The sequence below is a fragment of the Tachyglossus aculeatus genome, chromosome 3 (genome assembly GCF_015852505.1).
Source record: "Tachyglossus aculeatus isolate mTacAcu1 chromosome 3, mTacAcu1.pri, whole genome shotgun sequence".
In the NCBI taxonomy this organism is placed as follows: domain Eukaryota; kingdom Metazoa; phylum Chordata; class Mammalia; order Monotremata; family Tachyglossidae; genus Tachyglossus; species Tachyglossus aculeatus.
Window position 1 is genome coordinate 82,827,912 of NC_052068.1, and position 25,946 is coordinate 82,853,857.

Genomic DNA, 25,946 nt, shown 5'->3' on the forward strand with positions numbered 1-25,946 from the left:
TAAAAATTCAATTTACGTGTCCCTTTAAGAGACGCAAACACCTACATTCACCTATATTAGCTTGAACAGTTTCCAGTTTTTACACACTTACACTTTAGCTTGAACAACTTCCATTCTTCCCCAACCCCAGAAAGCAAAGCAAATGATACAAAAGTACGCGGAATTCAGGTGTGGCAGTGGGAGAGGTGTGGCGGGAAGAGTGACTTGGGGAATCAGGGTGAGATAGCAGGAGTTTGGCTCTTCTCTGAGTGCCCCCAAATAAAAAGCATCCCTCCACTATTCTGTTTCTCTTCCCCCCTGCTATGGAAGGAGAAGGAGCAGTGTTCCCAAGTGGAAAGAACATGAGTCTGGGCTCAACATGGCTCAAGGACTTGGGTTTTAATCCCTGTTCCATTACTTGCCTGCTGTGACACCTTGGGCAAGTCATTTAACTTCTCTGTGCCTCTATTTCCTCATCTGCAAAGTGGGCATTAAATACTTGTTCTCCTTCCTCCTTAGAATTGTGAGTCCCACGTGGGACAAGGACTGTGTCAGACCTGATCATCTTGTGCCTTCCCCAGTGCTTGGCACACAGTAAGCCCCTAACAAATACCACTGTTATTATTATCATTATTATTATTATTATAAGTAGGGGCTCAGAAAGGAAGTCAGAGTGAACTAAGGGAAAACAGTCATGTTCCAGAGGTCATGGAGCAGAATCTTGCTCTTCTTTCCCAAGTTCCCTGGTATTTTTTCCCCCTTGGGACTCTTCCTGAGAGAAATTCCTACTTGGATTCTTAATGTTTAACTGATAGCACCCTCAAGACATTTAAGGAGTTAAAGGGGCATTTAAACAGATCAGAAGGCACGTAACTATATTTGGTGGGTTGCCAACTGCCTCTTTGCCTTCCCATTTACCCTAAAACTTTTTCACTAATGGATAATCAGTCTTTTGCCTGGACTCCAAATATTAATCAAAAACCATTAACTGTCTATAGTACTTATCTTCCCTGATGCACAAAGAGGTTTACAAGCATCTTAACAAATCCTACCACATGAGATAAGACAACTGGCCAAATCTCTGAGGAAAATACTGAGGAAACTGTAAATACTGAGGAACAGTAAACTGAGGAAAATACTAAGGTGAAGAAAGGATTTGCCTGTGACACAGTTGATGGAGATTTCTGATTCCAGACTTCATATTTTGCCTCCTTTCTATTAAAAAAAATCTGATGAACTCTAAATTTAATTTCTGGATTCTGGGGGCTACAGGGATATTTGCTAAAGCAGCAGCAGAGTCCAGTATCATCAATTTACTAGGTACTTGGGACCAACGAAAGAAAGTAAAAGACGTAGTTTCTGCACTCGGGGAATTTACAAACTATTAAGAATTAGAGCTGAGTAAACTAAGAGGATAAGTAGTACTGGCACCTCAATTATACCTGCAAGAACTATTTCTTTAAAGTAGAAATGTCTAAGCATTAGAAATCCAGAATAATCAGAAACTACCTGTTTGAACACTTGCTTTGGGGGAGAGGACAGATTCGTCAACTCTTCTCACTACAGCTTTTCTTCTTCCCCCTGAGCAGGAGTAAGCTGGCATTTGGCTCAGCTTTCAGAATTTTGAGTGAATCCACTCTGGGAACCCTCAAAAATTTCAGTGATTTAGTAAGATGAAAAAACAAAAACCCACAAACAAGTTCTACAAAAAAATAACCAGAAAAGGTAGAGAGGGACACCAGAACACCTGTTATAGGGATTCTGGCAGAAAGGTAAGGAGGGAGGAAGGGAGGGAGACTAATAATAATAATTGTGCCATTTATTAATCACTTACTATGTGCCAAACACTATACTAAGTGCTGGGGTGGATACACGATAATCAGTTCCTGCTCCACATGAGATTCAAAGTCTAAGGCAGAGGGAGAACAGGTATTGAATCTCTATTTGACAGAGGATGACCCTGAGGACAGAAAAATTAAGTGATGATTATTCAAGGTCAAAGAACAGGTGCAAGTAACAGATCCAGGATTCAAGCCCATGTCCTCCAAATCCCAGGACCCTGCTCTTCCCAAAAGAAAAGAGGGGAAGAGAGAAACAATACCAAAATGCAGAGAGGATGAAAGTATTACATAGAAGAGTGGAACAATATGCAGATTATAAATTCATCACTACTCTGAAAAAAAAGTTGCTATTTTTAAACAATGTGAAATGTATCAAATACCAGTTGGACATTTTAAGGACATGAAAACAAAGATGTTCTCTCTAAATTTTACCTTTTCAACTTCTTAGTTTTAAGTGTGACTACCATAAGTATGACTGATGTGTCTTCCCAAGTTGTTATTTAAGAGGATGAAAAGAACCCACAGCACTTATGCACATCTCTGTAATTTATTAATTTATAGTAATGTCTGTCTCCCCCTTTAGACTGTGAGCTTGCTGTGGGCAGGGAACGTGTCTGTTTGTTGTTATATTGTACTTTCCCAGGCGCCTAGTACATTGCTTTGCACACTGTAAGCATTGATAAATATAATTGAATGAATGAATGAAGTGTTCAGGGAACGTGTCTACAAACTGTTGTATGCTCCCAAGTACTTAGTACAATGCTCTGCACATAGTGAGCATTCAATAAATATCATTGATTGATTCTGTAGGTGGCTGGAATGTGGAAAAGTATAGAATGGAGCACAAGCTGGCCTTTGAATGTACAGAAGTGGAAATAATAATACTAGCATTTGTTAAGTGCTTACTATGTGCCAAGCACTGTTCTAAGCACTGGAGTAGAAACAAGGTAATCAGGTTGTTCCACATGGGGCTCACAGTCTTAATCCCCATTTCACAGATGAGGTAACTGAGGCACAGAGAAGTTAAGTGACTTGCCCAGTCACACAGCCGGGCCGGAATTAGAACCCATGACTTCTGACTCCCAAGCCTGTGCTCTTTCTGCTATGCCATGCTGCTTCCCCAAAAGAATTGTGCGTAGACGAAATCCTAAACCTCAGTGCCATCAAAGAGCCTCAGTTGAGTCGATGGTGACTTGTGGACACACCCAGGATGGCCAAGTGTTCTTGTCAATAATTGATATCATGTTCCACAAATTTGAAATACTTAAAGCTAGGGCTGCTACACAGTGTCAGCAGCCACTTCTGCTTTGTGTTAGGGGTAGCAGGGGGTGGGAGGGTGGGGGGAGAGAAGAGAGAGAGAGTGTGTGAGACAGAGAAGTGATTTAAACAGATTCCCAATTCCCCGGGATTAATGAGAACTCACACTCTCCAACTAGTTGCCCTGGATCTCACCGTCCTCCTAAGAACAGTTCTGATTGGAACAAATAAATACAAGTTAATGAGACATTTCAGTTCTAATATTGTTCATCCTTTGAAGCCTCCCTTGGGCTGAAATTCTTGAGTAACTTTACATCTCAGAGAGGCAAAATTCAATAATCTTCCTTACTTTCCTGTAGCTCAAAATTTTTGAATGTTTTGTTTTATAGATGCCTGCCTACTTTTTCCAATAAAATGTATGGAAAACACACTATTCATAATATTTTTATTGAAAATCATATATATGACAACTTGAAAGTTGAAGATAACATCTGAATTACGACTTTTGAAATGGAGGCACATGCTTTATGTGAAAATTACTTCTCTTCACACATTACCTTGAATGTGTCCTGTTAGCCAAATTTTTTGCAGTATTGAGTCGCTAATGTCCAAGTTTAATTTAACCACCGTTAACTGACTACTAAAACTGACGTAGATGGGTATTTTATTTTTCATCCTGCTTATTCGTGTTCAATTTGAAAAGATGATTCTGCTCTCTTCCATTCAGCCAGGAGTTCGTTTTGTACTTCTTTTGGCAGTTCAAAGAAAACGGTGGGGTCAATGTCAGAAGGAAAAGTAATTTCCTCCTCTGCAGAGTCCTGCTTTTGGTTTTTCACAGCACCTTGATGCTGAGAAAGTGTTCCTGTGGGCCACTTCTGGTCAGCTGCCATTTGTTCGGTGGAAAAAAGTTGTCGACTTTGCAAGTCTGGAACAGAATGGACATTAGATACAGCAGGGCTTGTGTCTGAAAGGTGGAAGGCTTGGGGTTCCTTCGGACACTGGCTCACACCTCCGTCTCTTGAAACGCTTTCCAGATAGGAAGAAGGATCTTTTAGATTGAAGAGATATGCTGAGCCAGGACGACTTAAACCTGATGTCCCTGGCTCATTTGTAGCTAAAGAATCTGAATGTTTGCTGCTTGCTGCAGATGTTGGGTTTTGCTCCCTGGGATTTGAGTCATGGTCCTGCCTGTCTTTTTGAGGAAAGAAAGATAGTACTCCTTTAGAGGCCCTCAAAGGATAACTTGGAGTTCTCTTTCCATGGAGTTTTTCCCCAGGTTTCCCAGAGATAAGTTCTTCTTGAATATCTAATGGAAGCTGGCTAAATACTTCATGGTCAATGCCCGCAGGGAGGGACTGCAGAGAAAATTCTTTTTCTTTTGGATAATTTGTGGGGTCTAATGGAGATTCTCCGGTTTTTGTGCTTTCTATTCTTCCGGTAGGTAGAAAATCCCAGCTGACATCCTTGTCTTGTGAGAGATCTTCCAAATGAGTGTCTTTAATTTTCTAGCCCAGAAATAAAAAATAAGAATTTAAACAACAGTCTGTAAAAGATGCAGTACCTAGGAGTGCACCTATTAAGACAGTGTATTCCCAAAGTGTGGTCCCTGGCTGTTCCTGGAGTTGTTCCTGGAGTCCCATAGGCTTGGGGGTTGTGGGGAGGAATTCATATTTCCTCTCAACCTTTCTACGAACATATGAGGCTCCAAGCTCTTTCAATGGCTGTTTTTTGAATGGACCTGTTGGGTTTCCATTCTAAAAAACAGCAACTGGGAGCCAATATCGTCTATTAACCCATCTACTAATCCAAAGATTTTATGACATAAGTGGTCTCTGGACTGAGAAGTTTCAGGACCATTCTGGTAAACTCATTGTGGGCAAGGGAAAGTGCCTACCAACTAATAAAAATAATAATTATAATAATAACTGTTCTACTGCACTCTCCCAAGCGCTTAATACAGTAAATTCTCAATAAATAGGACTGATTAAAACATTCTTGTAGAACAGGGGTACTGTTACTGTTGGGTCGTGCTACCTGGGAGCACACATCTTTCCTCTCACACTCTTAAGCTCCTACATTCAGATCAAAAAAAAGATGGATCAGATGAGGCTCCGCGATTCTATACCTAGACTGTGAGCCTGCTGTTGGGGAGGGACTGTCTCTATATGTTGCCAACTTGTACTTCCCAAGTGCTTACTACAGTGCTCTGCACACAGTAAGCGCTCAATAAATACTGAATGAATGAATACAATTCTAAAACAACAGCAAAGTTATTCAGCCTGGCAAATGCAATGTGAGTCCTACCTCACTGTTGCCCCTATTTTCAGACCCCTTTAAATGTTTTGTAGCTGCTCCTCTCCTCTCGGTCCTCCTCTGTCTCTGCCTGACAGTGCCTCCGTGCCCTTGCTGTCTTTCTTTTGGGAATTTTGTTTTTCTATTTTTCTTATTCTCTCATCTAATGAAAACGGAACTCATCGGCATTATGCCAGTAGTTCCCCCTTCCAAGAGGCATAGAAGAGCAGCGGCGAACAGGAAATAAATTAAATCTGCGTCATTTCCCCTCACCCCCATATCTGCATTTTGGCCACATTCCAACTTCTGCAAGGGGAGGAAGTTTCCAAGAAGGGAGAATGGGCAAGGGGGTCATGGAGAGATGACGTTTTCAGCAGATATGTTTTTGGGGACCCCTCTGCCAGTCAATTGAGTGGCTCAGGCTTCCTGGGAGCCAGCCCAGTATGGCAGGCAATCCATGGGTACGAAAACCCGCCATATGGGAGTAGTGCCCCCGATCAAAAGGCTTGAAGCTGGTGGCCCAGAAGCCTTACCTTTATTATGTTTACACATTTCAAGTGCTTACCACAGTGGAAAATGTAATTACCACAATAGTAATCTTTTTTATCCCAGCTGCTGATGGGTCATTTGCGAGATAAAAATGAGTTGTGTTATCCGACCATGCTTCACCCAATCAGGACAATCAGAAAATATTTCCCAGATAACTAATCACTTTCTTCCCTGCTCATCTAACATGAACTCTTAAACCCTTCTACTTTTCTCAACAAAGAAAACTCGATTTTCTTAAACTCCCATCCTTAACATTAACCTTTTGGGTAGTTGCTGTTTAAGATCAACCACCAAAGGAGAAATGAAACACTTCTCTATTTTTTTTCATCTGAAAAGGATGTGTGCTTATTTTTATGACTTGGGAAAATAACATTTGGGACTATAAAAGTGCGGAGGGAAAAATATGAGACATATAAGGCATAAAAACCAGAAGAAACCTACCACATTCAAATGTCATCCTCAGAATACCTGACACCTAGCCACATGCACGATTCTCCCAGCAGTAAATCTACAATATATACAGTACATCTATTTCCAAGAATTCTGCACTTACATGTGTTTTTTTACCAGAGTGTGAAGTTGAAGACGATGACGGTGTTAAATAAAATTCAATAGTTCCCTTCTTAGAAGTCGGCAGTGCTTTAAGGTTGGAGAAGCACACGCTCAAAAGCGTAAGGTGAAATGGCACCTTCACATTTACCATATTTCGAAACAGTTTCATAAGTATATTAATCATCGGAGTCATAACATCATAACTTCCTAAAGTTTAAATAAAGGAAAACATTGAAAAAAACCCCTCAAGCCACTGTACAAAAAACACTAGATTATTATAATAATCTAATATATAATTATTATTAGTATAGTTATAATAATAATAATAATGGCATTTGTAAAGCACTTAGTATGTGCCAGGCACCGTTCTAAGCACAGGGGTAGATCCAAGGTAATCAGGTTGGACACAGTCCCTGTCACACACGAGGCTCACAGTCTTAATCCCCATTTTACAGATGAGGTAACTGAGGTGCAGAGAAGTGGAGTGACCTGCTCAAGGTCACACAGCCGACAAGTGGTGGAGCCTGGATTAGAACTCACGTCCTCTGACTCCAATGCCCATGCTCGTGCCCCTAGGTCATATTGCTTCTCCTAAATCAATAAGACATTTTAACAATATATACAAATCTGGGGAGGGATGATAATAATAATAATAATGATGGCATTTATTAAGTGCTTACTATATGCCAAGCACTGTTCTAAGTGCTGGGGGCGATACAAAGTAATCAGGTTGTCCCACATGGGGTTTACAGTCTTAATCCCCATTTTACAGATGAAGTCACTGAGGCACAGGGAAGTTAAGTGACTTGCTCAAAGTCACACAGCTGACAAGTGGCGGAGCCAGGATTAGAACCCATGACCTCTGACTCCCAACCTCATGTTCTTTCCACTTAGCTGGGACAGTGATTGGTCCTAAAAGTTTCCTGAGTTTCACAGAAGGGTCTACCAAAGTAGTATGGAATTTTTCATTACCTGTACCCTAATCACAAAGTTCTGGCTGCCCACTCAAATCACTCTGGCAATTACCTCATTCATCCATGTGCATATTTAGGTTCATTACATTCTCATATCTCTGTCTATCTCTCCAATTTTCGAGTGCTCCTTGAGGACAGGAAGGGTCTAACGTACTCATACAGTAGTACAGTATTGCAGTATCAGTACAGTATTACAGCATGAACATTCAATGAATATTTAGGAGGTGGTGTCACTTCCTAAAAATAGGCACAGGACTAGAACTTAGGAAGCCTGGTTTCTCATCCCAGTTCTGCTATATGCCTGTCGGGTGACTTTGAGCAAGTCATTAACCTCTCTGTGACTCAGTTTCCTCACCTGTACAATGAGAATTAAATTCCGGTTCTTCCCCCATCTTAGACTGTGAGCCCAGTTTGGGACAAAGATTAGGTCCGATCTGATTATTTTGTATCCTCCCCACCACTGTGTCAGGCAGTAAATAGTAAGCACCTTAGTAAATGCCATCGTCATTATTACACGGAATGAAGACAAAACTTAAAAATTATAAAAAAAAAATTAAAATTTCAAATGATATAACTAATGTACCATTGAAGTTTTCTTCAGTCAAATTCAGTAGAACACATATATAATATTGAAGTGTGAATGGAAATAGTAATTCAGATGGACACTTGCCTGTTCCTAACTTCTGAATTACATGAGATGGGATAGGACACTGCCGACTCTCCCGATTAAAAGATTTCTCTGCTGAAAATCGACGGATGGTTAATCTTATTGTATGAGGTTTCCTTCCATCTTTGTAAACTCTGAAAACATGTTATGTGGAAAACAAGAACATTAATACTTATTAGGTGTTTTTAAACCCAGTCTGAGTTAGCAAATAGCACAGTGATGAGATCAGGCTGTTGAAAAACAAATAAAGCAAAATGTCCTAGTCTGAGCCTAGGTAGAAAACATAAAACAAACAATTACTACATTTGAAGGTTAGGTAGGTTAAAACATTTTACTTTTACTGAGCCCTAGCTGCATGGTTATTTCAAGCTAAGGCTGCATTTCCACTGCATTTATTGGTGATTACTTGTAAACTGAAGCTCTGTTTTTAAGCAATTTGCTCCATCAGTCACAGTTAGTTAAGTGATTATCTTCCTGCAAATTGCATCCATTAAAAGAAACTATTATAGGGAAAACCTAGCAATTATCTGAAAACTACTATCAGTTCTCTCATAAGATATTTTAACTACACCTTTTGGATAGAACGCTATTGGGGAACTAGGGACCCTTCTTCCATTGGTGCCCACCTGCCTGGATAGAACACAATGCAGTACCATAAGAAAACATATGCATTTGTGTATGTACTATAGTGTGAGTTTTTCATAAAGCAGATCCTCTGCATTATCAGAGAACTGGCTGGGCTCAAATGCTTTGCCTTAATAAAAAGTAAGGTCAGCAGTCCACCTGCAAATCACTTAGTGTAAATTACATCAAACTAAATGTTCATTAGGCAGACTTTCAGCCCACTGTTTTCATTTTTAACTGCACTGTTGGTTGGAAGAAAGATCAATAATTTCTAATCACTACTTTTTGCTGATTGGCTATTCCCAAGATTTGCGGATACCTATTTAATAATAATAATAATAGTGGTATTTGTTAAGCGCTTACTATGTGCCAAGTAGTGCTCTGCACACAGTAAGCACACAATAAATATGATTGAAGTACTGTTCTTAAGCGCTGGGGCAGATTCAAGATAATCAGGTTGTCCCACATGGGGCTCACAGTCTTAATCCCCATTTTACAGATGAGGTAACAGAGGCACAGAGAAGTTAAGTGACCTGCCCAGGGTCGCACAGCAGATAAGTGGTGGAGCCGGGATAAGAACCCACATCCTCTGACTTCCAAGCCCGTGTTCTTTCCACTAAGCCACTCGGCTTCTCATTTCATGATCATCCTCAAAAATTTATTGAATTATGCATAGAAGCTTGTTCATCTCACCCATCTACATACTCTTCCACCTCCCACCCCTTATCTGGGGGTGTCCCCTGGTTCTATTTTGAGTTCTTTACTCTTCCTCCCTCAGGGGGCTCATTTGCTCACATGGCCTTAGATGCCACCTCTATGTGCCTAGAACAGTGCTTGGCACATAGTAAGCACTTAATAAATGCCATTATCATTATTATTATTATTATGCCAATGGACTCGCAATTCCACCTCTGTAGCCCTGACCCCTCACTTAACCTACAGCCCTGCATCTCCTCGGAACACCTCCACCTGAAAAGCTAAACCCGGCTAAAACCGATCTACAGGCCCACTTCAGAACACAAATATGAGTGTAATAAGTTCCTCAAAAATCTGAGTGTATTATGAATCACTGTCCTGCGGGATCCGTCTGACCTTAGACATAAATGCAATTTGTTATGTTCTGTTTCAAAACGAGCCCTGACTTAACACCGGAGCCCAACAGGTAATTAAAATTACACTGTATTTCCCCTCGTCCCTTCCTCTCAACCACTTATGGGGCCTTTCTTGACCTCTGCACGGTACCTCAAGCATGGCCCTTTCTAGCATTTTGGGGGGGAACCAGTGACTTGCATGGCCCCCACTCAAGCTGTAGGTTTCCAGGCTTTCAGCAAGAAGGGCCCAGGGAAACGAGCCAGCAATCCCAACCAGGACCTGATGGCCCTGCTTCCTTCTTTCCAGCTGGGAGCCGGCTGGATCTGACCTGGTTAGCCTGTGTTCCACTAGCTTGGCTCAGCCCCAAATTCCCCCTTGCTGCAACTTTGTCCCTAGGCTCAGCTGCTTGTCAGTTTTCACTGCCATGGTGACCTACCATGCACAGCTTTAGCCCAGAGGCATTTCCAATTGTGATAAAACACTGCAATTCCCAGTATCCCCTCTCCCAATCCCCCACTCTAAAGCAACACAGAAGAGGCATATCATGACTGCAGTTAATCAATCTCATTTATTGAGCGCTTGCAGTGTGCAGAGCACTGCACTGAGCGCTTGCAAGGGTACAATACAACAATAAACAGACACATTCCCTGCCCACAACAAGGTAGGGAGGAGTGGCTGAATAGGGTTCTCTCCTGCTTAACACAGAGCAACACAAAATCAGGATGGGAGAAGAGACTGCCACACCTTCAATTGATAATGATGGCATTTATTAAGCGCTTACTCTGTCCAAAGCACTGTTCTCAGCGCTGGGGAGGTTACAGGGTGATCAGGTTGTCCCACGTGGGGCTCACAGTCTTAATCCCCATTTTACAGATGAGGTAACTGAGGCCCAGAGAAGTTAAGTGACTTGTCCAAAGTCACACAGCTGACAAGTGGCAGAGCTGGGATTTGAACCCATGACCTCTGACTCCAAAGCCTGTGCTCTACATAGTAAGCACTTAACAAATGCCATTATTATTATTATTATTATTATTATTATTATTATTATTATTTCCACTGAGCTACGCTGCTTCTATATTCAAACCGGGGTGGCTTCCCTCTGGAGGCTGCAGACCATGCAAGATACCGACTGGGAAACAGCAAAATGGAGTGAGGGGAAGAAGGGTGAGGGGGGAACTTTCTTCCCCGCAGTGACTGAGTGTAACATCAGAAGGGTCTTCTGGATCCTGGGCCACATAGCAATCAGTGGCTGAGGTAACTAGAGACTTTAGCCATAATCAATCAACTCATAGTATTTACTGAGAGCTTGCTCTGTGCGAGCACTGTACTAAGGGCTTGGGAGAGTACAATTCAAGTGCCAACTGAAGTGCAAGGGTGACACAGAAGGGAATGGAGGGAGAGGAAATGAAGTTTTAGTCAGGGAAGGCCTCTTGGAGAAGATGTCCCTTTTTAAATTAGACTTTGAAGGTGGGGAGAGTGATTTTCTGTCAGATACAAAGAGGGAATGCGATCCAGGACAGTGGCAGGACGTGGGCCAAGAGGTTGGCAACCAGTATTGCATCCACTGCTTCTCCCTTTTGACGAAATGGGGTTTTGGAGCTATTAGAGCTACTAATCAAGTTTCTAACAACAGTCCCTAAACCCTTCTTTCCCTTGTACACTGCTCAAAACCTGCTTTAAGGAATTTATCCTTCATCCATCATCCCTTACTATAGTTCAGATTTCAGACATGTAGTGGTCCTTCAGCAGGAATAGTGAAAAATACAGTTATGATCGAAGTGTCAGGATGGATGCAATTTCCACTTTAACTTCTAAAGACCGTAAGCATTTAAATACCACTGTCTAATTTGAAAAAAGAGGATTTATGGAACATATGTAAAATATCATATCACTACATTGGAAATATTTTTTTAAAACCTCACTGAAATGGAACATTTTCAATTTGAGCTGTGTGACTTTGGGCAAGTCACTTAACTTCTCTGTGCCTCAGTTACTTCATCTGTAAAATGGGGATTAAGACTGTGAGCCCCACCTGGGACAACCTGATAACCTTGTACCTCCCCCAGTGTTTAGATCAGTTCTTGGCACATAGTAAGTGCTTAACAAATATCATTATTAAGTGTATGAAATAAGCCTCTGATTATTCTTCCATTGCTTGCTGCTTTATTACTGCTATATGTTTGTTGGTAATAGAGTGATAAAATTTCTTTTGGTGTCTCTGTAAACACTTTATTAATTAAAATACTATACATGCTATTGCAAAGATTAAATTAATCAATTGTGGTACTATATCTTGGCTTGGCTTTATGATAGAAGCCATTATTTAAATAATTTAAAAGCAGATAGGACAAGCACAACAGAACATCATATTCTGAAAGTCTCATGCTGGTTTCTAGAGGTTAAATGAAATATTAAAGTATGATTTTATATTCTAAAATTACTATCTCTGGCATATTAATAATATCAAGTATCACAGGCATGTCCTCAAGGAAGGGAAGGAGAGTCAATGAAAGGCTATTTGGATTTGGGGAAATTATTTATTTTTCTCACTAAAAATGAATACTTAACACATGCAAATATAGTTCAAGTTTTCTATTGTGCTTTTTTTCCATATGACACTACATTAATTACAGTAAATTTGCCCTTATCCATTCATTCATTCATTCATTCAATCGTATTTATTGAGCGCCTACTGTGTGCAGAGCACCGTACTAAGCGCTTGGGAAGTACAAATCGGCAACATATCCACACTAGTGAAAAGGCATACTAGCCCACAAATCCTTAATCACAGATTAAAAACCCATTTCTCGTGACAGGAAAAGGAAAGGGCTTAGAGGTCATTTTTACAGTGACGAACCAGTTTCCAAGCAGGGTGGGTGAAGGGAAATGACTGCTAGAAATACCAAAGCCAGGAAAGGCTGTTTAGGGACAAGAAGCGCTCCTCTGGGCCAAAAAGAACCCTCTTATTCTAATTTGGCCTGTCCACTCAGCAAAAAACTGCAGGGGGAGAACCACTGGCTCCTTCGTTGTCCCATCTTTGATTATTTTCCTTTGACAGCCACCCCATTCTGGTACACAGGCTGCTTTCATGTAAGTAGATGACTTCAGCCTGAGACATTCTTACTCCACTTTAGTGCTCATTTTAAGACAAGAGCAGAGGATCAGAGGAGACAGAAGAGTGGGGGCCCAGGACTAGATGGGAAGCAGGAGGTCACACTGGGAACTGGTGTGAAGGCCTGGGAGAATATGGACAATTTCAGGCTGATAATTGGGAGTGTCCTATATGTATTACACTTAAGACATTAAGTGATAACCATTATCAATCAATCAATGGTATTTATTGAGCACTTACTGGGTGCTGGGTGCAAGTGCTATCCTATGAGCGCTTGGGAGACTACAAGAACACAGTGTTGATGGACAATATTAGTCTGGGGTGCTAAAAATAGAATCCAGATTGTTGAGTTGGTGAAGCACTTCCACGATCGAAGGAGGCTGCTAGCCCTGGAAGCTGGGGAGCCATGTTTCTTGTAGTTTTCCTGGCCCATGAGTTGGTCAAGAGGGCCACTCAGTTTAAAAGACACGGGGCAAATGAGCATAACCCTGATCTCTCTCAATCAGTCAATCATATTTATTTAGTGCTTACTGTGCACAGAGCACTACACTAAGAGCTTGGGAGAGTCCAATACACAGACACATTCCCTGCCAACAACGACCTTACAATCTAAAGGGGGAGAGAGACATTAAATAAATAAATTAAAAGTATGTACATAAGTGCCGTGGAGCTGGGAGGGGGGATGAATGAAGGGAACAAGTCAGGGCAATGCAGAGGGAGAGGGAGAAGAAGAAAGGGGGACTTAGGGAAGGCCTGTATTCACAGTCCCCACTGAGACCAGGCTGACAAAGACAATGCAGCGGATTATACACTTCCTTGTCCCCAGATACATGTATTATTATATTTAGAGTTGGACACCCTCAGTGAAAAGCTGAGGGCAACTAATTTGGTGTGATCCGCTTTGGAGTCCACCAACTGCTTGGGACAATTTCTGGAGAGATGGGGCTGTTTATACTGACCTCAGGGGATATCAGGTCTTCCTTTTTCAGGCTGACCTCCACTCCTACTTAGATGGTGAACTTCATGTGGGACAAGGACTGTGTCCAACCTGACAAACTTGTATCTCAGTGCTTAGAACAGTGTTCGACACAGAGTAAGCTCTTAACAAATACCACTGCAATACCTAGGCCAAGGGTACGGTTTCTTCCATCCTCTCCCAATCACTAATAGGAATGAGAGAATAACAACTGGGCATAGAAAGGGCTTGGGATATACAAAATTTTCTGTACCATGTTGAGATCAACACATTCAGGGTTTAATTATTCCCCCTCCCAAGTCCCACTCTGGTAGGGGGAGAGAGGACTGGAGGTAAATGAATGGGTAAAACATTTGCTGGAAGATTGGAAGATCTACTTTGGGGCAGGGCTTATCCACCTTGGTCTATAAAATAGTTCACTCACTCATTCATTCATATTTATTGAATGCTTACTGTGTGCAGAGCACTGTACTAAGCGCTTGGAAAGTACAATTCAGCAATAAAGAGAAAATCCCTGCCCACACCAGGCTTACTGCCTTTGGGACTTACTCACACATATTAAAAATCACTGTGGTTCATATATTCACACATAACAATAATAATAATAATAATAAAGGCATTTATTATGAGCTTCCTACATGCAAAGCACTGTTCTAAGTGCTGGGGAGGTTACAAGGTGATTAGGTTGTCCCACGGGGGGCTCACAGTTTTAATCCCCATTTTACAGATGAGGTGAGGCACAGAGAAGTTAAGTGACTTGCCCAAAGTCACACAGCTGACAAGTGGTTGAGCTGGGATTTGAACCCATGACCTCTGACTCCAAAGCCCAGGCTATTGCCACTGAGCCACACTGCTTCTCTATAGTGAGAGTTAGATGATAGTCCACTTGGCCATTTAGTTCTTTCACCTACTGTATGACCTTGGGTAAGTCACTTAACCTTCTCCATGCCTCTGTTCCTCAACTGTAACAATAAGATTAAAATACCCGTTCTCCCTTCCCCTTTAGACTAGGAGCCCCATGAGGAACAGGGATTGTGTTTTGCCCGACTATACAGAATTGTATCTACCCCAGTGCAATGCTTGGCACATAATACATTGTGAACAAATACCGAAATTATTATTATTATTATTGGTCAGGTCACCTCTCTCTGCTCTTCATTATTTGAAGCAGAGTAGGGAAGAAAAGGGAAATTGAAGGAGATGCTCATGCCCTCTTCCCCAAAACACCTCCTGGTCCTCAACCCTGACATGAGGAACTGTATCCTTGAAGAGAGGCGCTGTGCCATATGGTCTAAAGGAGAGATAAGGAGCTGGAGATGAGGAGGAAGATGAGGAAGAGGAGAAAAAGGAGGAGGAGGAGACAGAGAAGCAGATGGCTACTAGAGCAGGGGGCAGATCAGACCTGGGGGCCTGCTGCAGGAAAGAACTGGCACAGGACTGGACAAATTCAGTTGCAGAAAGACACAGGGCCTTTAAAGTTCAAGAGGCAAGGTCTTGTAGTAGAGTTGCTATGTTAAAGTTATTCTATGTCAAATATTGGGATGAGTCAGGACACGCCTTACTTCTTGTAATAAATCACATAAGGAATTCCCATACCTATGATTAAGATTTTTTTTTGCTCTGAGCTTGATTTTTAATATATAAAAATAAAGCAACAACTACTCGCTCCATATTTACAAAATATAAACCACAAGAAAGAAGGAAAAATCACCTCTCCAGGAGATTGGCTAGTAGTTCTTCAATTTTTTTTTTAGCATCCTCTTCTGTAGAGCACTTTCTGATGGAATCTTCTTCACTAAAGGACTACCAAAAGATGAACAAATGAAAAACAATTACTTCACCCCTCAGAAGACATCTATTTTTAAAATACATGGCAAATAAGAATAATAATAATAATGGCATTTATTAAGCACTTACTATGTGCCAAGCACTGTTCTAAGCGCTGGGGGGGGAGGGGGAATACAAGGTGATCAGGTTGTCCCAAGTGGGGTTCACAGTCTTAATCCCCATTTTCCAGATGAGGTAACTGAGGCACAGAGAAGTTAAGTGACTTGCCCAAAGTCACACAGCTGACAAGTGGCGGAGCTGGAATTTGAACCCATGACCTCTGACTCCAAAGCCCGTGCTCTTTCCACTGAGCCATCCAGGTACATTTCAAAAATCTAAGATAATATTTTTACTAATTTATCTTTTAAGCCTTATTTATAAACCAGCGCATATTCCCAGCCATTGCCTGGGTTAGATTGAAGCTAGATGCTTCCTCTGTCACTTTTCCTTTTCCCTCTTTATTTTCTCTGCCTTCCTCCTGTTCCTCTACATCCTCATTTGTCTCTTCCTCTCACCACTGTCCTACTTTTTTAATTGTTCCTCTACATTCTATTTATGCCCTCTTCTTTTTCAATCACTGGTATTTATTGAGCACTTACTGTACTAAGTGGCTGGGAGAGTACAACATAACCTTGTTGGTAGACATATTCCTTGTTCACAGCGAGCTGGCTGTCTTCATTCTATTCCAACCTCCAAACTTTCTGTCTCCCTGCTGTTGTTGCGACTCTCCTTTCCGGTTCTTCTCCCACTAAGCACCCACCTTCATGCCCTCCCTGTCTGTCCCCCTTCCCTGCCTTTATTTAGTCAATGTTTTTCCCTGTCCCCAACAACGTGTGCACTGTCTCCCTCTCTGCCAATGTAGTCTTGGCTTTTGCTCCAAATCCTTATCATTTAAATCCCATTTTGCCTTTGTTCCATTTTTTCAAAGGTGGAGCAGCAGGGCTGGGGAGAAGAGGAGAGCCCTGGGATCTGTTCCCCATGCTGGCATTTTGCTTACAGTGCCAGCCCTGTGAGAGTGGCCTTTGTACAGTGGACGGGTGAAAGAGAATAAGTCCTGGGATTACTTTGGTGACATATGAGGTCCTGCAGCAGGTGGGAGCACCTACAGGGAGTAAGAGAGGGAGTACAGTTGACCTTGCCCTTGGGCAAGGTCATAACAGTCTCCTGAGCCAAATCAGCAGCCCTGAAGCTACAGTCTAGTGGATAGAGCACATGTCTGGGAGTCAGAAGGTCGTGGGTTCTAATCCTGGCTCTGCCACTTGTCTGCTGAGTGACCTTGAGGAAGTCCCTTCACTCTCTGTGCCTTAGTTATCTCATCTGTAAAAGGGGGACTGAGACTGTGAGCCCAATGTGTGATGGGGTCTGTGTCCAACCTGATTTGCTTGTATCCACCCCAGCCACACAGTAAATGCTTAATACCATCATCGTTATCATTGTTATTACTTGGGGGAGAGCAAATCAGAGGTTTTAAGTAAAAAGGAGTCAAAATGGCAGGCTGAGGAACAGGTAGTTCAGACGTTGACCCCAAGATGTAATCAGCTCTTCAGAGGAGCATTAACTCTTTCAGATAACTAGAATACAGTTTAGTCAGCCAGTCAATCGTATTTGCTGAGTGCTTACTGTGTGTAGAACATTGTACTAACTACTTGAGAGAGTACAATATAACAGACGCATTTCCTGCCCAGAATAAGATTACAGTGTAGAAGGGGATACAGACATTAGTATAAATAGATACTTACAGAAGGGTTTTGGGGCTGGGGGGCGGGGGGATGAATAAAGGGAGCAAGTCAGGGTGACACAGAAAGGAGTGGGAGAAGAGGAAAGGCATCAGTGGGAGGGTGGGAGGGCAAGGGGGTGTGGGGGGGGAGGAGAGAGTAATTATCTGTGAAATGCTTGCCCAAGAGTTCACTCTGTGATCCCCTAGGGTCCCCTGGAGGTTTAAAAGAATTTATACTATTTCCGAAGTGCCTAATGTGTTTCCAGGAAATAGGTTTAGGCAGTGGAAAATTACACTTATCGAGAATAATGTACTTTAATAGAAAAGGCACTTGAGAGAGCTAAGAAGCTTAACTAATTGTATGAATCCCCACAGCTCTAACTAATTGTATGATTGTTAAGTGCTGAACAAGGGTGCACCGTCTTGACTTTATATAAGCTTATTAGAATTTTAAGGTTTCAGCCCCAATTCCACCAATGAGAGATTTGCTAGTGAATTTGGGCAAGGGGCTTAACTTCTCCGTCCTTTAATTTCCCTATTGGTAAAATAGAGAGAATAATAGGTACCTTTTTCATACTGGACTTCAGAAGAATGTCATAAGGTTCGGTACCGATACTGAGCTATTCAAAAAGGGTTATGCCAATTCACAGATGGGCAAAATATGAACTGAGAAGAGGAAGGACTTGCTTAAAAAACACAAAGCAAAAAGAGAAAAAGTCAGGAACTAGATATTTACAATGTTCTAGGTTTAAGCATTATGCTACACTACCTCATTAATAATCTTAATGATAGGAAGCAGTGTGGTCTAGTGGAGGGAGCACAGACTTGGGAGTCAGAGGACCTAAATTCTAATCCCAGCTTCGCCACCTGTCTGCTGTGTGACCTTGGGCAACTTACTTTACATCTCTGGGCCTAAATTACTTCTGTAAAAATGGGGATTAAAGCTGTGAACCCCACTTGGGACCTGGACTGTGACCAATCTGATCACCCTGTATCTATTCCAGTACGGTGCCTGGTATATAGTAAGTGCTTAATGAATATAATAAAAAATAAAAATCGAATCTGCCTTTTTTTTAGATGACAATTCTTCTTCCCCTATTAGTCTTTGCCCTTTTCTGCTTGGTGAATTCTAAGTTTCTCCTGCGGTTATTTTAGGATATTGAAATTAACAGCTTTTCATACCTATGTACTTCATCAATAATGGAATCTCCACAATACATTCCTCATACAGTACCTGCTTTTGTGATACCAGAAATGTAAAATCCATAGATATTTACAGGTTTATGTTTCCAAAAGCACTACCAATTACAGAATTGGTTAAAGGACAAAAAAAACCCCAAAACTAATTCTTAGGTTTTTTAAGCAATAGTTTAAGTTAAGTAAATTAGATCAGGAGTAAAAATACTGACCATAGGTTTTTGAATGTGTCATATGCCAACATTGCACGTGCTGAGAGTTTTTAAACTAAGGATGTATTATAAGTACAGTACTAATATTTCAGTGGCGGCCCACCATTTCAAACGAATAAGCTACTCCATTAAAAACACTCCATATTTGGTATCTGTATTTGGCTCAAAAAGTTGAGTAACAAAATTAAGAAATAAATAGACACAGAAGTTTTAATAAATATACAAAGTAAGCCAAACCAGAACATTTTAAAAGGTAAAGGTAATTCAGAAATTTGGCAGCATTCTTAAGCTCTCAAAACTATTTTCCTCATTCTGAAAAGTTTTACTTTACATTAAAAATCACCTGAGGTGGTCCAGATGGGGTCACTGGGGAGTTATCTTCTCCAAAGCTGAGTTTCTGGATTCGTTGTGCAACTGAAATTCCTAATTCCTTCTCTAGTACATCAGGTGAAAAAGTCTGAAGATCATGCACACTACTGACACCCAATGACTCCAGGCGCTTGGTTGTTTTAAAGCCAATACCTACGTGGTTAGAAATGGTCGAAGTTATTTTGTAACTTTTCTCCCTTTTAAACCAAAAAGCTTACCTCACTGATTTTCTTCAACCCTGCCCACACACTTTGCTCCTCTAGTATCAGCTTGCTCCCTGTGCCTCGATCTCCTCTATCTTGCTGCCGACACCTTTCCTACGTCTTCCCTCTGAAGTGGAACTCCCTCCCACTCTGTATAAGCCAGACAACCACTCTCCACACCTTATTCAGATCACATCTCCTCTAAGAGGCCTTCCTTGGCTCTTCTCCCTTCTGCACCTTCTATGCATTTGGATCTGTGACCTTTGGGATATTTGCTCCACCCTCAGCCCCAGAACACTTATGTCCGTATCTATAAATTATATATTAAAATTACTTTTATTAATGCATGTCTCCCCCTCTAGACTGTTAGCTTTTTTTTTTAATGGTATTTGTTAAGCACTTACTATATGTATCAGGCACCATTCTAAGCACGGAGATAGACAAAAGCTAATCAAGTTGGACACAGTCCATGTCCCACAGGGGGCTCAAAGTATTAATCCCAGAAGTGAAGTGACTTGACCAAGGTCACAGCAGACAAGTAGCAGAGCTGGGATTAGAATCCAGGTCCTTCTGACGTCCAGGCCCATGCCCTAGACCACTAGACCACGTTGCTTCTCTGTAATGGGTAGGGAATGTGTCTAACAATTGTGTTGTGATGTACTCTCCCAAGTGTTTAGTACAGTGCTTTGTGCACAGTAAGCATTCAACTACGACTGATGGATTAAAGCTCTTGAATTCTCCCCCATCAGCATCTGAGCATGCATGAAGAGAATGAAGAGGAAGGCCAGACTGCATAATATTGTGGCCACTCGGGCTTTAAGAGGAGAGTACAATGTGCCCACCAGCAGGAGAGGGGACACTGGAACTGCCAGAGGCAGGAGTGAGAGTGAATACACATGTGTACACACCACAAACACACATACACACACTCGTGTACGTGCATGGAGAAGCAGAGTGGCTCAGTGGAAAGAGCCCAGGCTTTGAAGTCAAATCCTGGCTCCGGCAATTGTCAGCTGTGTGACTTTGGGCAAGTCACTTAACTTCTCTGTGCCTCAGTTCCCTCATCTGTAAAATGGGGATTAAGACTGTGAGCCCCCTGTGGGACTACCTGATCTCCTTGTAACCTCCCCAGCGCTTAGAACAGTGCTTTGCACATAGTAAGCGCTTAATAAATGCCATCATTATTATTATTATTATTACGAGAGAGATAAAGTCACGGTCAGAGAGAAAGATTTGGGAGTCACCTGCACAGAGAAGATGGTTGAAGCCTTGAGAGTGGATAAGTACTACAAGAGAGTGTGTGTAAAGGAAATGAGGAGGGACTCAGAACAGAACCTGGTGGGGATATCCCAGTTAGGGTTTGAGAGTGGAAGAAGTGAATGAAAAGAGCGGTCCGCGAGATAGGAGGAGAACGTTGTACAGGAATGCACAACGCCACTGGATTATTTTCCTCCTGAATGTGGTTGCATCGTGAATGGCTGTACTGTCTTTGTCCCGTAGTCTTACAAGCAATTAGTTCAGATCCAGGACCAGCCCCAGTGCATTAGCAGATTCCCTAGAGGTAAGTAAAAATTAATTTGTAAATGTCCCCCCAACTCCCCTCTTTTTCCAGCAGCTTTCCCGCTTCCCTTCCAACTCCAGACACCCAAAACTGAGTCTGCCTCTCCCCCTCCTCCTGAGCCATGGGGCCTTGCATGCAAGCCAGAAGCTGCCCCACGCCTCCAGACCACCACGAGTCCCATCGGCCCTGGTTTCGGCCTGGAAAGGACTCAAACGGCAGCAACGTATGCCTTCTCAACTTTTCAACCTTAAGGAAGACCTCCATACTGGCTGCAGCAGTGCCTTCTGTGGCCAGTGATCTGAGCCAGTAGGCTTCTGAAACCCTGTTGCTTCAGCCTTATTTACCATCACCTTCTTACCCTGCAGCTTGATTCCTATTTCCTTATGTGTTTGTTGCCAACCCTCTCCTTACTCTTGGTGAGTCTCTGGGGGGCCAACAGATGTAGCTATGGTCTCATCTCTGGACTTCTTCCCTAATGCTAAGCATAGTGCTTCTGCACACTGCAAGCGCTTACTACTATTTCTCTTCCTCAATCTCCACCTTTGACCTTTTTCCTCTATTTGAACATTAACCTGAGGAAGCATCGCAAGAGTCCTTCCGGCTTTGAAGCCAAGCCTCTCTGGCCCAGCCCAAGCTGCGGTAATGGGAGGGGCATGAAGGCGATGGCAGGATCCACTTCCCAACCACCCTCTCCACCCCCGGGCCCTTTCCCGCAGCTTGGGTTGGGACAGGAGTGTGGGCCTATAAACTTGGCGGGGGAAGTGACCATACCCACATCAACAACTGCAGCTATGAGCCGACCCCAAAGAAAGCAGCAAAATCCTGGCACATGATGGCAGGGGTGCAGGACTCAGGGGAGAGGAGAGCACTGGGAAGAGGGAGGAGGGAGTCAAGAGGGAACTGATTGATCTACAGTGATAGCCTGAACCTTCAGGGCAGGGAATATGTGTGCTGGATAAAGTTGCCAATGGTGCTGCAGGTTTTCTGGGGATGCGTGGATTGTGGGGTGATAGTAACCCATGGTACACCCGTTTCTTGCATCTACCTAGAACTTGGCACAGTGCTGTGCATATAAGCGCATCATAAATATTACACTGAAAATACTCAGGTGAGTACCACATTGGCAAATCGAAGGCCTCATAGCACTTCATGGAAAAGGTAGCTTTTGATGTCATCAAAGGCAGCCAAGAAGTTGTGGACTAGGACAGAATTAACCATGCTTCTCAAACACAATCTAACACTACAAGCATGTAAAATAAATCCAATTAGAAATTAGGTATTTCCATAAATTTCCTATTCACTAGCAGGCATTTATACACAAATAGCCAAGTTTTTTTATGGTATTAGTTAAGTGCTTACTATGTGTCACGCACTGGTCTAAGCAGTGGGGCAGATACAAGTTTTACCGGGTTGGACACGGTCCCTATCCCACATGAGGCTCACAGTATAAGTAGGATGGAGTAGGATTTAATCCCCATTTCACAGTTGAGGAAACTGAGACACAGAGATGTTAAGTGACTTGCCCAAGGTGACAGAGCAAGCAATCAGCAGAGCCAGAACTAGAACCCAGGTCTTCTGACTCCTAGGCCCTGCTCTTTCCACTAGGCCAAGCTGCTTGAACCCAACCTTTGACCCTGAAAAACATTCTAGGCATTTAATTATATTCTACAGCCAATGTTAGCCTATCCTGGTTAAAAACAAATATTCTCCCAGGTGCTTAGAACAGTGCTCTGCAAACAATAAGTGCTCAAAAAATAATAATAGTAATAATGATGTTTATGGTATTTGTTAAGTGCTTACTATGTGCCAAGCACTGTTCTAAGCCCTGGGGTAGATACAAGGTAATCAGTTTGTCCCACTTGGGGCTCACTGACTTAATCCCCATTTTACAGATGAGGTAACTGAGGCACAGAGAAGTGAAGTGACTTGTCCAAGGTAACACAGCAGACAAGTGGTGAAGTCGAGATTAGAACCCATGACTTCTGACCCCCAAACCCGTTCTCTTTTCACTAAGCTACGCTGCTTCTCTATACCACTGATGGTTCGATAACTAACATATACTTGCCTCTGATAGTGAGGTATGGCCTGGCCCAAGTAAGGAGCCTAGAAAGAAGGCTTAGGGAGCCTAGCACAGCTCAGTGAGAATGGGCTCCAGGACTATCTACAAGTGGGAAGGGGATCAGGGAGGAGAGAAAATGCCACAGGAAGAGACAGAGAAGTGAGGCCAGGAGGAAAGGGATTAATACAAGTGAAAAAAGGTGGAAATGAAAAGACGAAAAGATAGAAGGAGAGAGGAGAAAAAAGAGATGGGCAAAGAAGAGTAAGAAAAAAAGTGGGCAGAGAGGAAGAGGAAAAGAAAAAGGAAGAGAGGAAGATGGAAAAGGGGGTAAAGAGAGGAAGGTAGTAAAGAGAGGAACAGGGGATCAAAAGAAAAGGATTAGAGGGAAAGGAAGAAAGAGGGAGGAGGAGGAGGAGAAAGAAGAAGAAGAAATAAGATGGAGGAGAAGAAAGAAGATGGAGGAGAAGAAAGAGGAGGAAAAGGAGAAGGAGAAGAAGGAGAAGAAGAAGAAGAAGAAGAAGAAGAAGGAGAAGAAGAAGACGAAGAAGAAGAAGAAGAAGAAGAAGAAGAAGAAGAAGAAGAAGAAGAAGAAGGAAGAAGAAGAAGGAAGAAGGAGGAGGAGGAGGAGGAGAAGAAGAAGTAGAAGTAGAAGAAGCAGCAGAAGAAGAAGGAAGAAGGAAGAAGGGGGAAGGAGGGAAGGGGGAAGAAGGAAGGAAGGAAGGAGGAGAAAGGAGGAGAAAGAAGGAGAAAGAAGGAGGAGAAAGAAGGAGAGAAAGAATAAGAAAGGAGAAAGAAGAAGGAGAAGGAAGGAGGAGAAGAAAGGAGGAGGAGGAGGAGTAGAAGAAGAAGCAGAAGGAAGAAGGGGCAAGGTGAAGGAGGAAGGGAGGAAGGAGGAGGAGGAGGAGAAGAAGGAGGAGGAGAAAGGAGGAGGAGGAGGAGAAGAAAGAAGGAAGAAAGGAGGAGAAGGAGATGGAGGAGGAGATGTGGGGGCAATGTACAGTGGGATAGGCTATTTCAAAGCTTGAGGCCCTGTTCCCAGAAACCTCTCCTAATAAGTCTGGCATTCTGAAAACGTGCCTGGCCTGGTCTCAGGATGCAGTTCAACCTTGTTTACCCTTGAAAGAATTCAAGAACATCTGGTATAATATGTTCCATAGAGAAAAATGACATTACATATTCCTTACCTGGCATTTGCTTTATGTGGTCCAGACTGCTAATGAGATCTTGACAACTCTCAGGCATAAGGACCGTTTGCTGATTGGGTTTAAATGTGCCAGACACTAATTTTGACAGAAGTTTATTAGAGGCCACTCCCGCACAGCCCGTGAGGCCCAGCCGGCTATGAATGGCCTCCCTCATCTCTGCTGCGATCTGAGAACCGATGAGGAGTCTGACGTGCAAGATGTCGTTCGGGTTCACAGCTACAAAAACAATACACATAGCTCAGAGAAAGATTGGAAATGTTGCCAGTGGGTGGCATTTCACTTTCAGCTTCGTAGTTTTGGTTTTCTCTGAAGAAAGAGTCCAGGAGTTAGGAAAAGTAACCTACAATAGAAGATGCCAAATTTCTCCTTCACTGAAATAGTCGCTCTGCCTGTCATCACCCACTGAACAAAGGGTAGGGTGACGCACTGGCTTTCTCTGTTTTACAAAGTGCAGTAAAAACGAATGTTAAAAAGTGCTTTCAGATCTGCCTGTGAAAGCTGCTGTGGAACTACAGATAATTTTAATTCACCATACTGTGTAACAAAATTAATAAAAAACACCTGATTTCAAATTACATAATAACTATTCTGTTAGAAACACTCCAAAAAGCAAAAATATAAGTGAGAAAAGGAAGAGTACTGATTTAGAAGGCAGCTAAAAAATACTTTTTTTGCACACTAGGAGAGTATACTCCTTCAGCATTTCTTTCATATTTTGTTCAAATTAATACCTAGATGAGAAAATATGTGTTTTTTTAATTATGTTCATAATCAATCCATCAACGGGATTTATTGAGCATTTACTGCGTGCTGAGTACTGCACTAAGTGATTGGAAGAGAACAAAAGAATTGGTAGACACTTTCCCTGTCCAAGACGATCTTACGGTTCATAATGACTGAAGACCCCCCCCCCAACTCATGGAAGGAGCGTCAGGAAATTAGTGTTGCAGTAAATGAAAATCGTATTTTATAATAAAAGGTTTCTGTATCAGCAAATTTATTATGGTATTTGTTAAGCATTTATTGGGTGCCAAGCACTGTACTAAGCACTGGAGTTGATGCAAGCTAAGCAGGTTAGACATAGTCCCTGTCCCACAGTCTTAATCCCCATTTTACAGATGAGGTAACTGAGGCTCAGAGAAGCTAAATGACTTGCCCAGGGTCACATAGCAGATAAGTGGCAGAGCTGGGATTGGAACCCAGGTCCTCTGACCCCCAAGCCCACGCTCTTTCCACCAGGCTACACTGCTTCCCACCATAGCTTAGCTTGAAAGTAAGAGATTGTGACCTACAGTGTAGTAGAAGGGAGTAGAAAGACAGGAAGGAGAAAGCTAATTGGTGCTTTCAAGCTAACGGTCCCAAATTTCTGTTTGATACACCAAGGGATGGGCCAATATTAGAGGTTTCTGAGGAGACGGGGTGGGAGGATGACACTTGTGCCATATGATGTTTTAGACAAATGAACCAGACGGTAGAGAGAAAAATGGACTGGATGGGGAAAAACTGGAAGTAGGGAGATCAGCGAGGAGGATAATCAATCAGTCTATCATACTCACTGAGCTCTCACTATGTGCAGAGTACTGTACTAAGCACCTGGGAAAGTCTAATAGAACAATATAGCAGACACATTCCCTGCCCACAGTGAACTTACAGTCTAGAGGGAGAGACAGACATTAATAGA

General features: G+C 42.4%; 1 protein-coding gene across 3 annotated transcripts in view; it reads right to left on the minus strand.

The window, feature by feature from the left end:
* Positions 1-3,508: 3,508 nt before the first annotated feature.
* The window catches only part of POLI (DNA polymerase iota), a 39,363-nt gene continuing 16,925 nt past the window's right edge, over positions 3,509-25,946 (minus strand). For all 3 annotated transcript variants that reach the window (XM_038743857.1, XM_038743859.1, XM_038743858.1), the window contains exons 5-10: positions 24,245-24,481; positions 19,212-19,390; positions 15,627-15,718; positions 8,115-8,245; positions 6,472-6,677; positions 3,509-4,582 (exon numbers count right to left, since the gene is read on the minus strand). In XM_038743857.1, the coding sequence (XP_038599785.1) occupies positions 3,758-4,582; positions 6,472-6,677; positions 8,115-8,245; positions 15,627-15,718; positions 19,212-19,390; positions 24,245-24,481 (1,670 nt within the window). In that variant the 3' untranslated portion in view covers positions 3,509-3,757. The remainder of the gene's footprint in view (positions 4,583-6,471; positions 6,678-8,114; positions 8,246-15,626; positions 15,719-19,211; positions 19,391-24,244; positions 24,482-25,946) is intronic.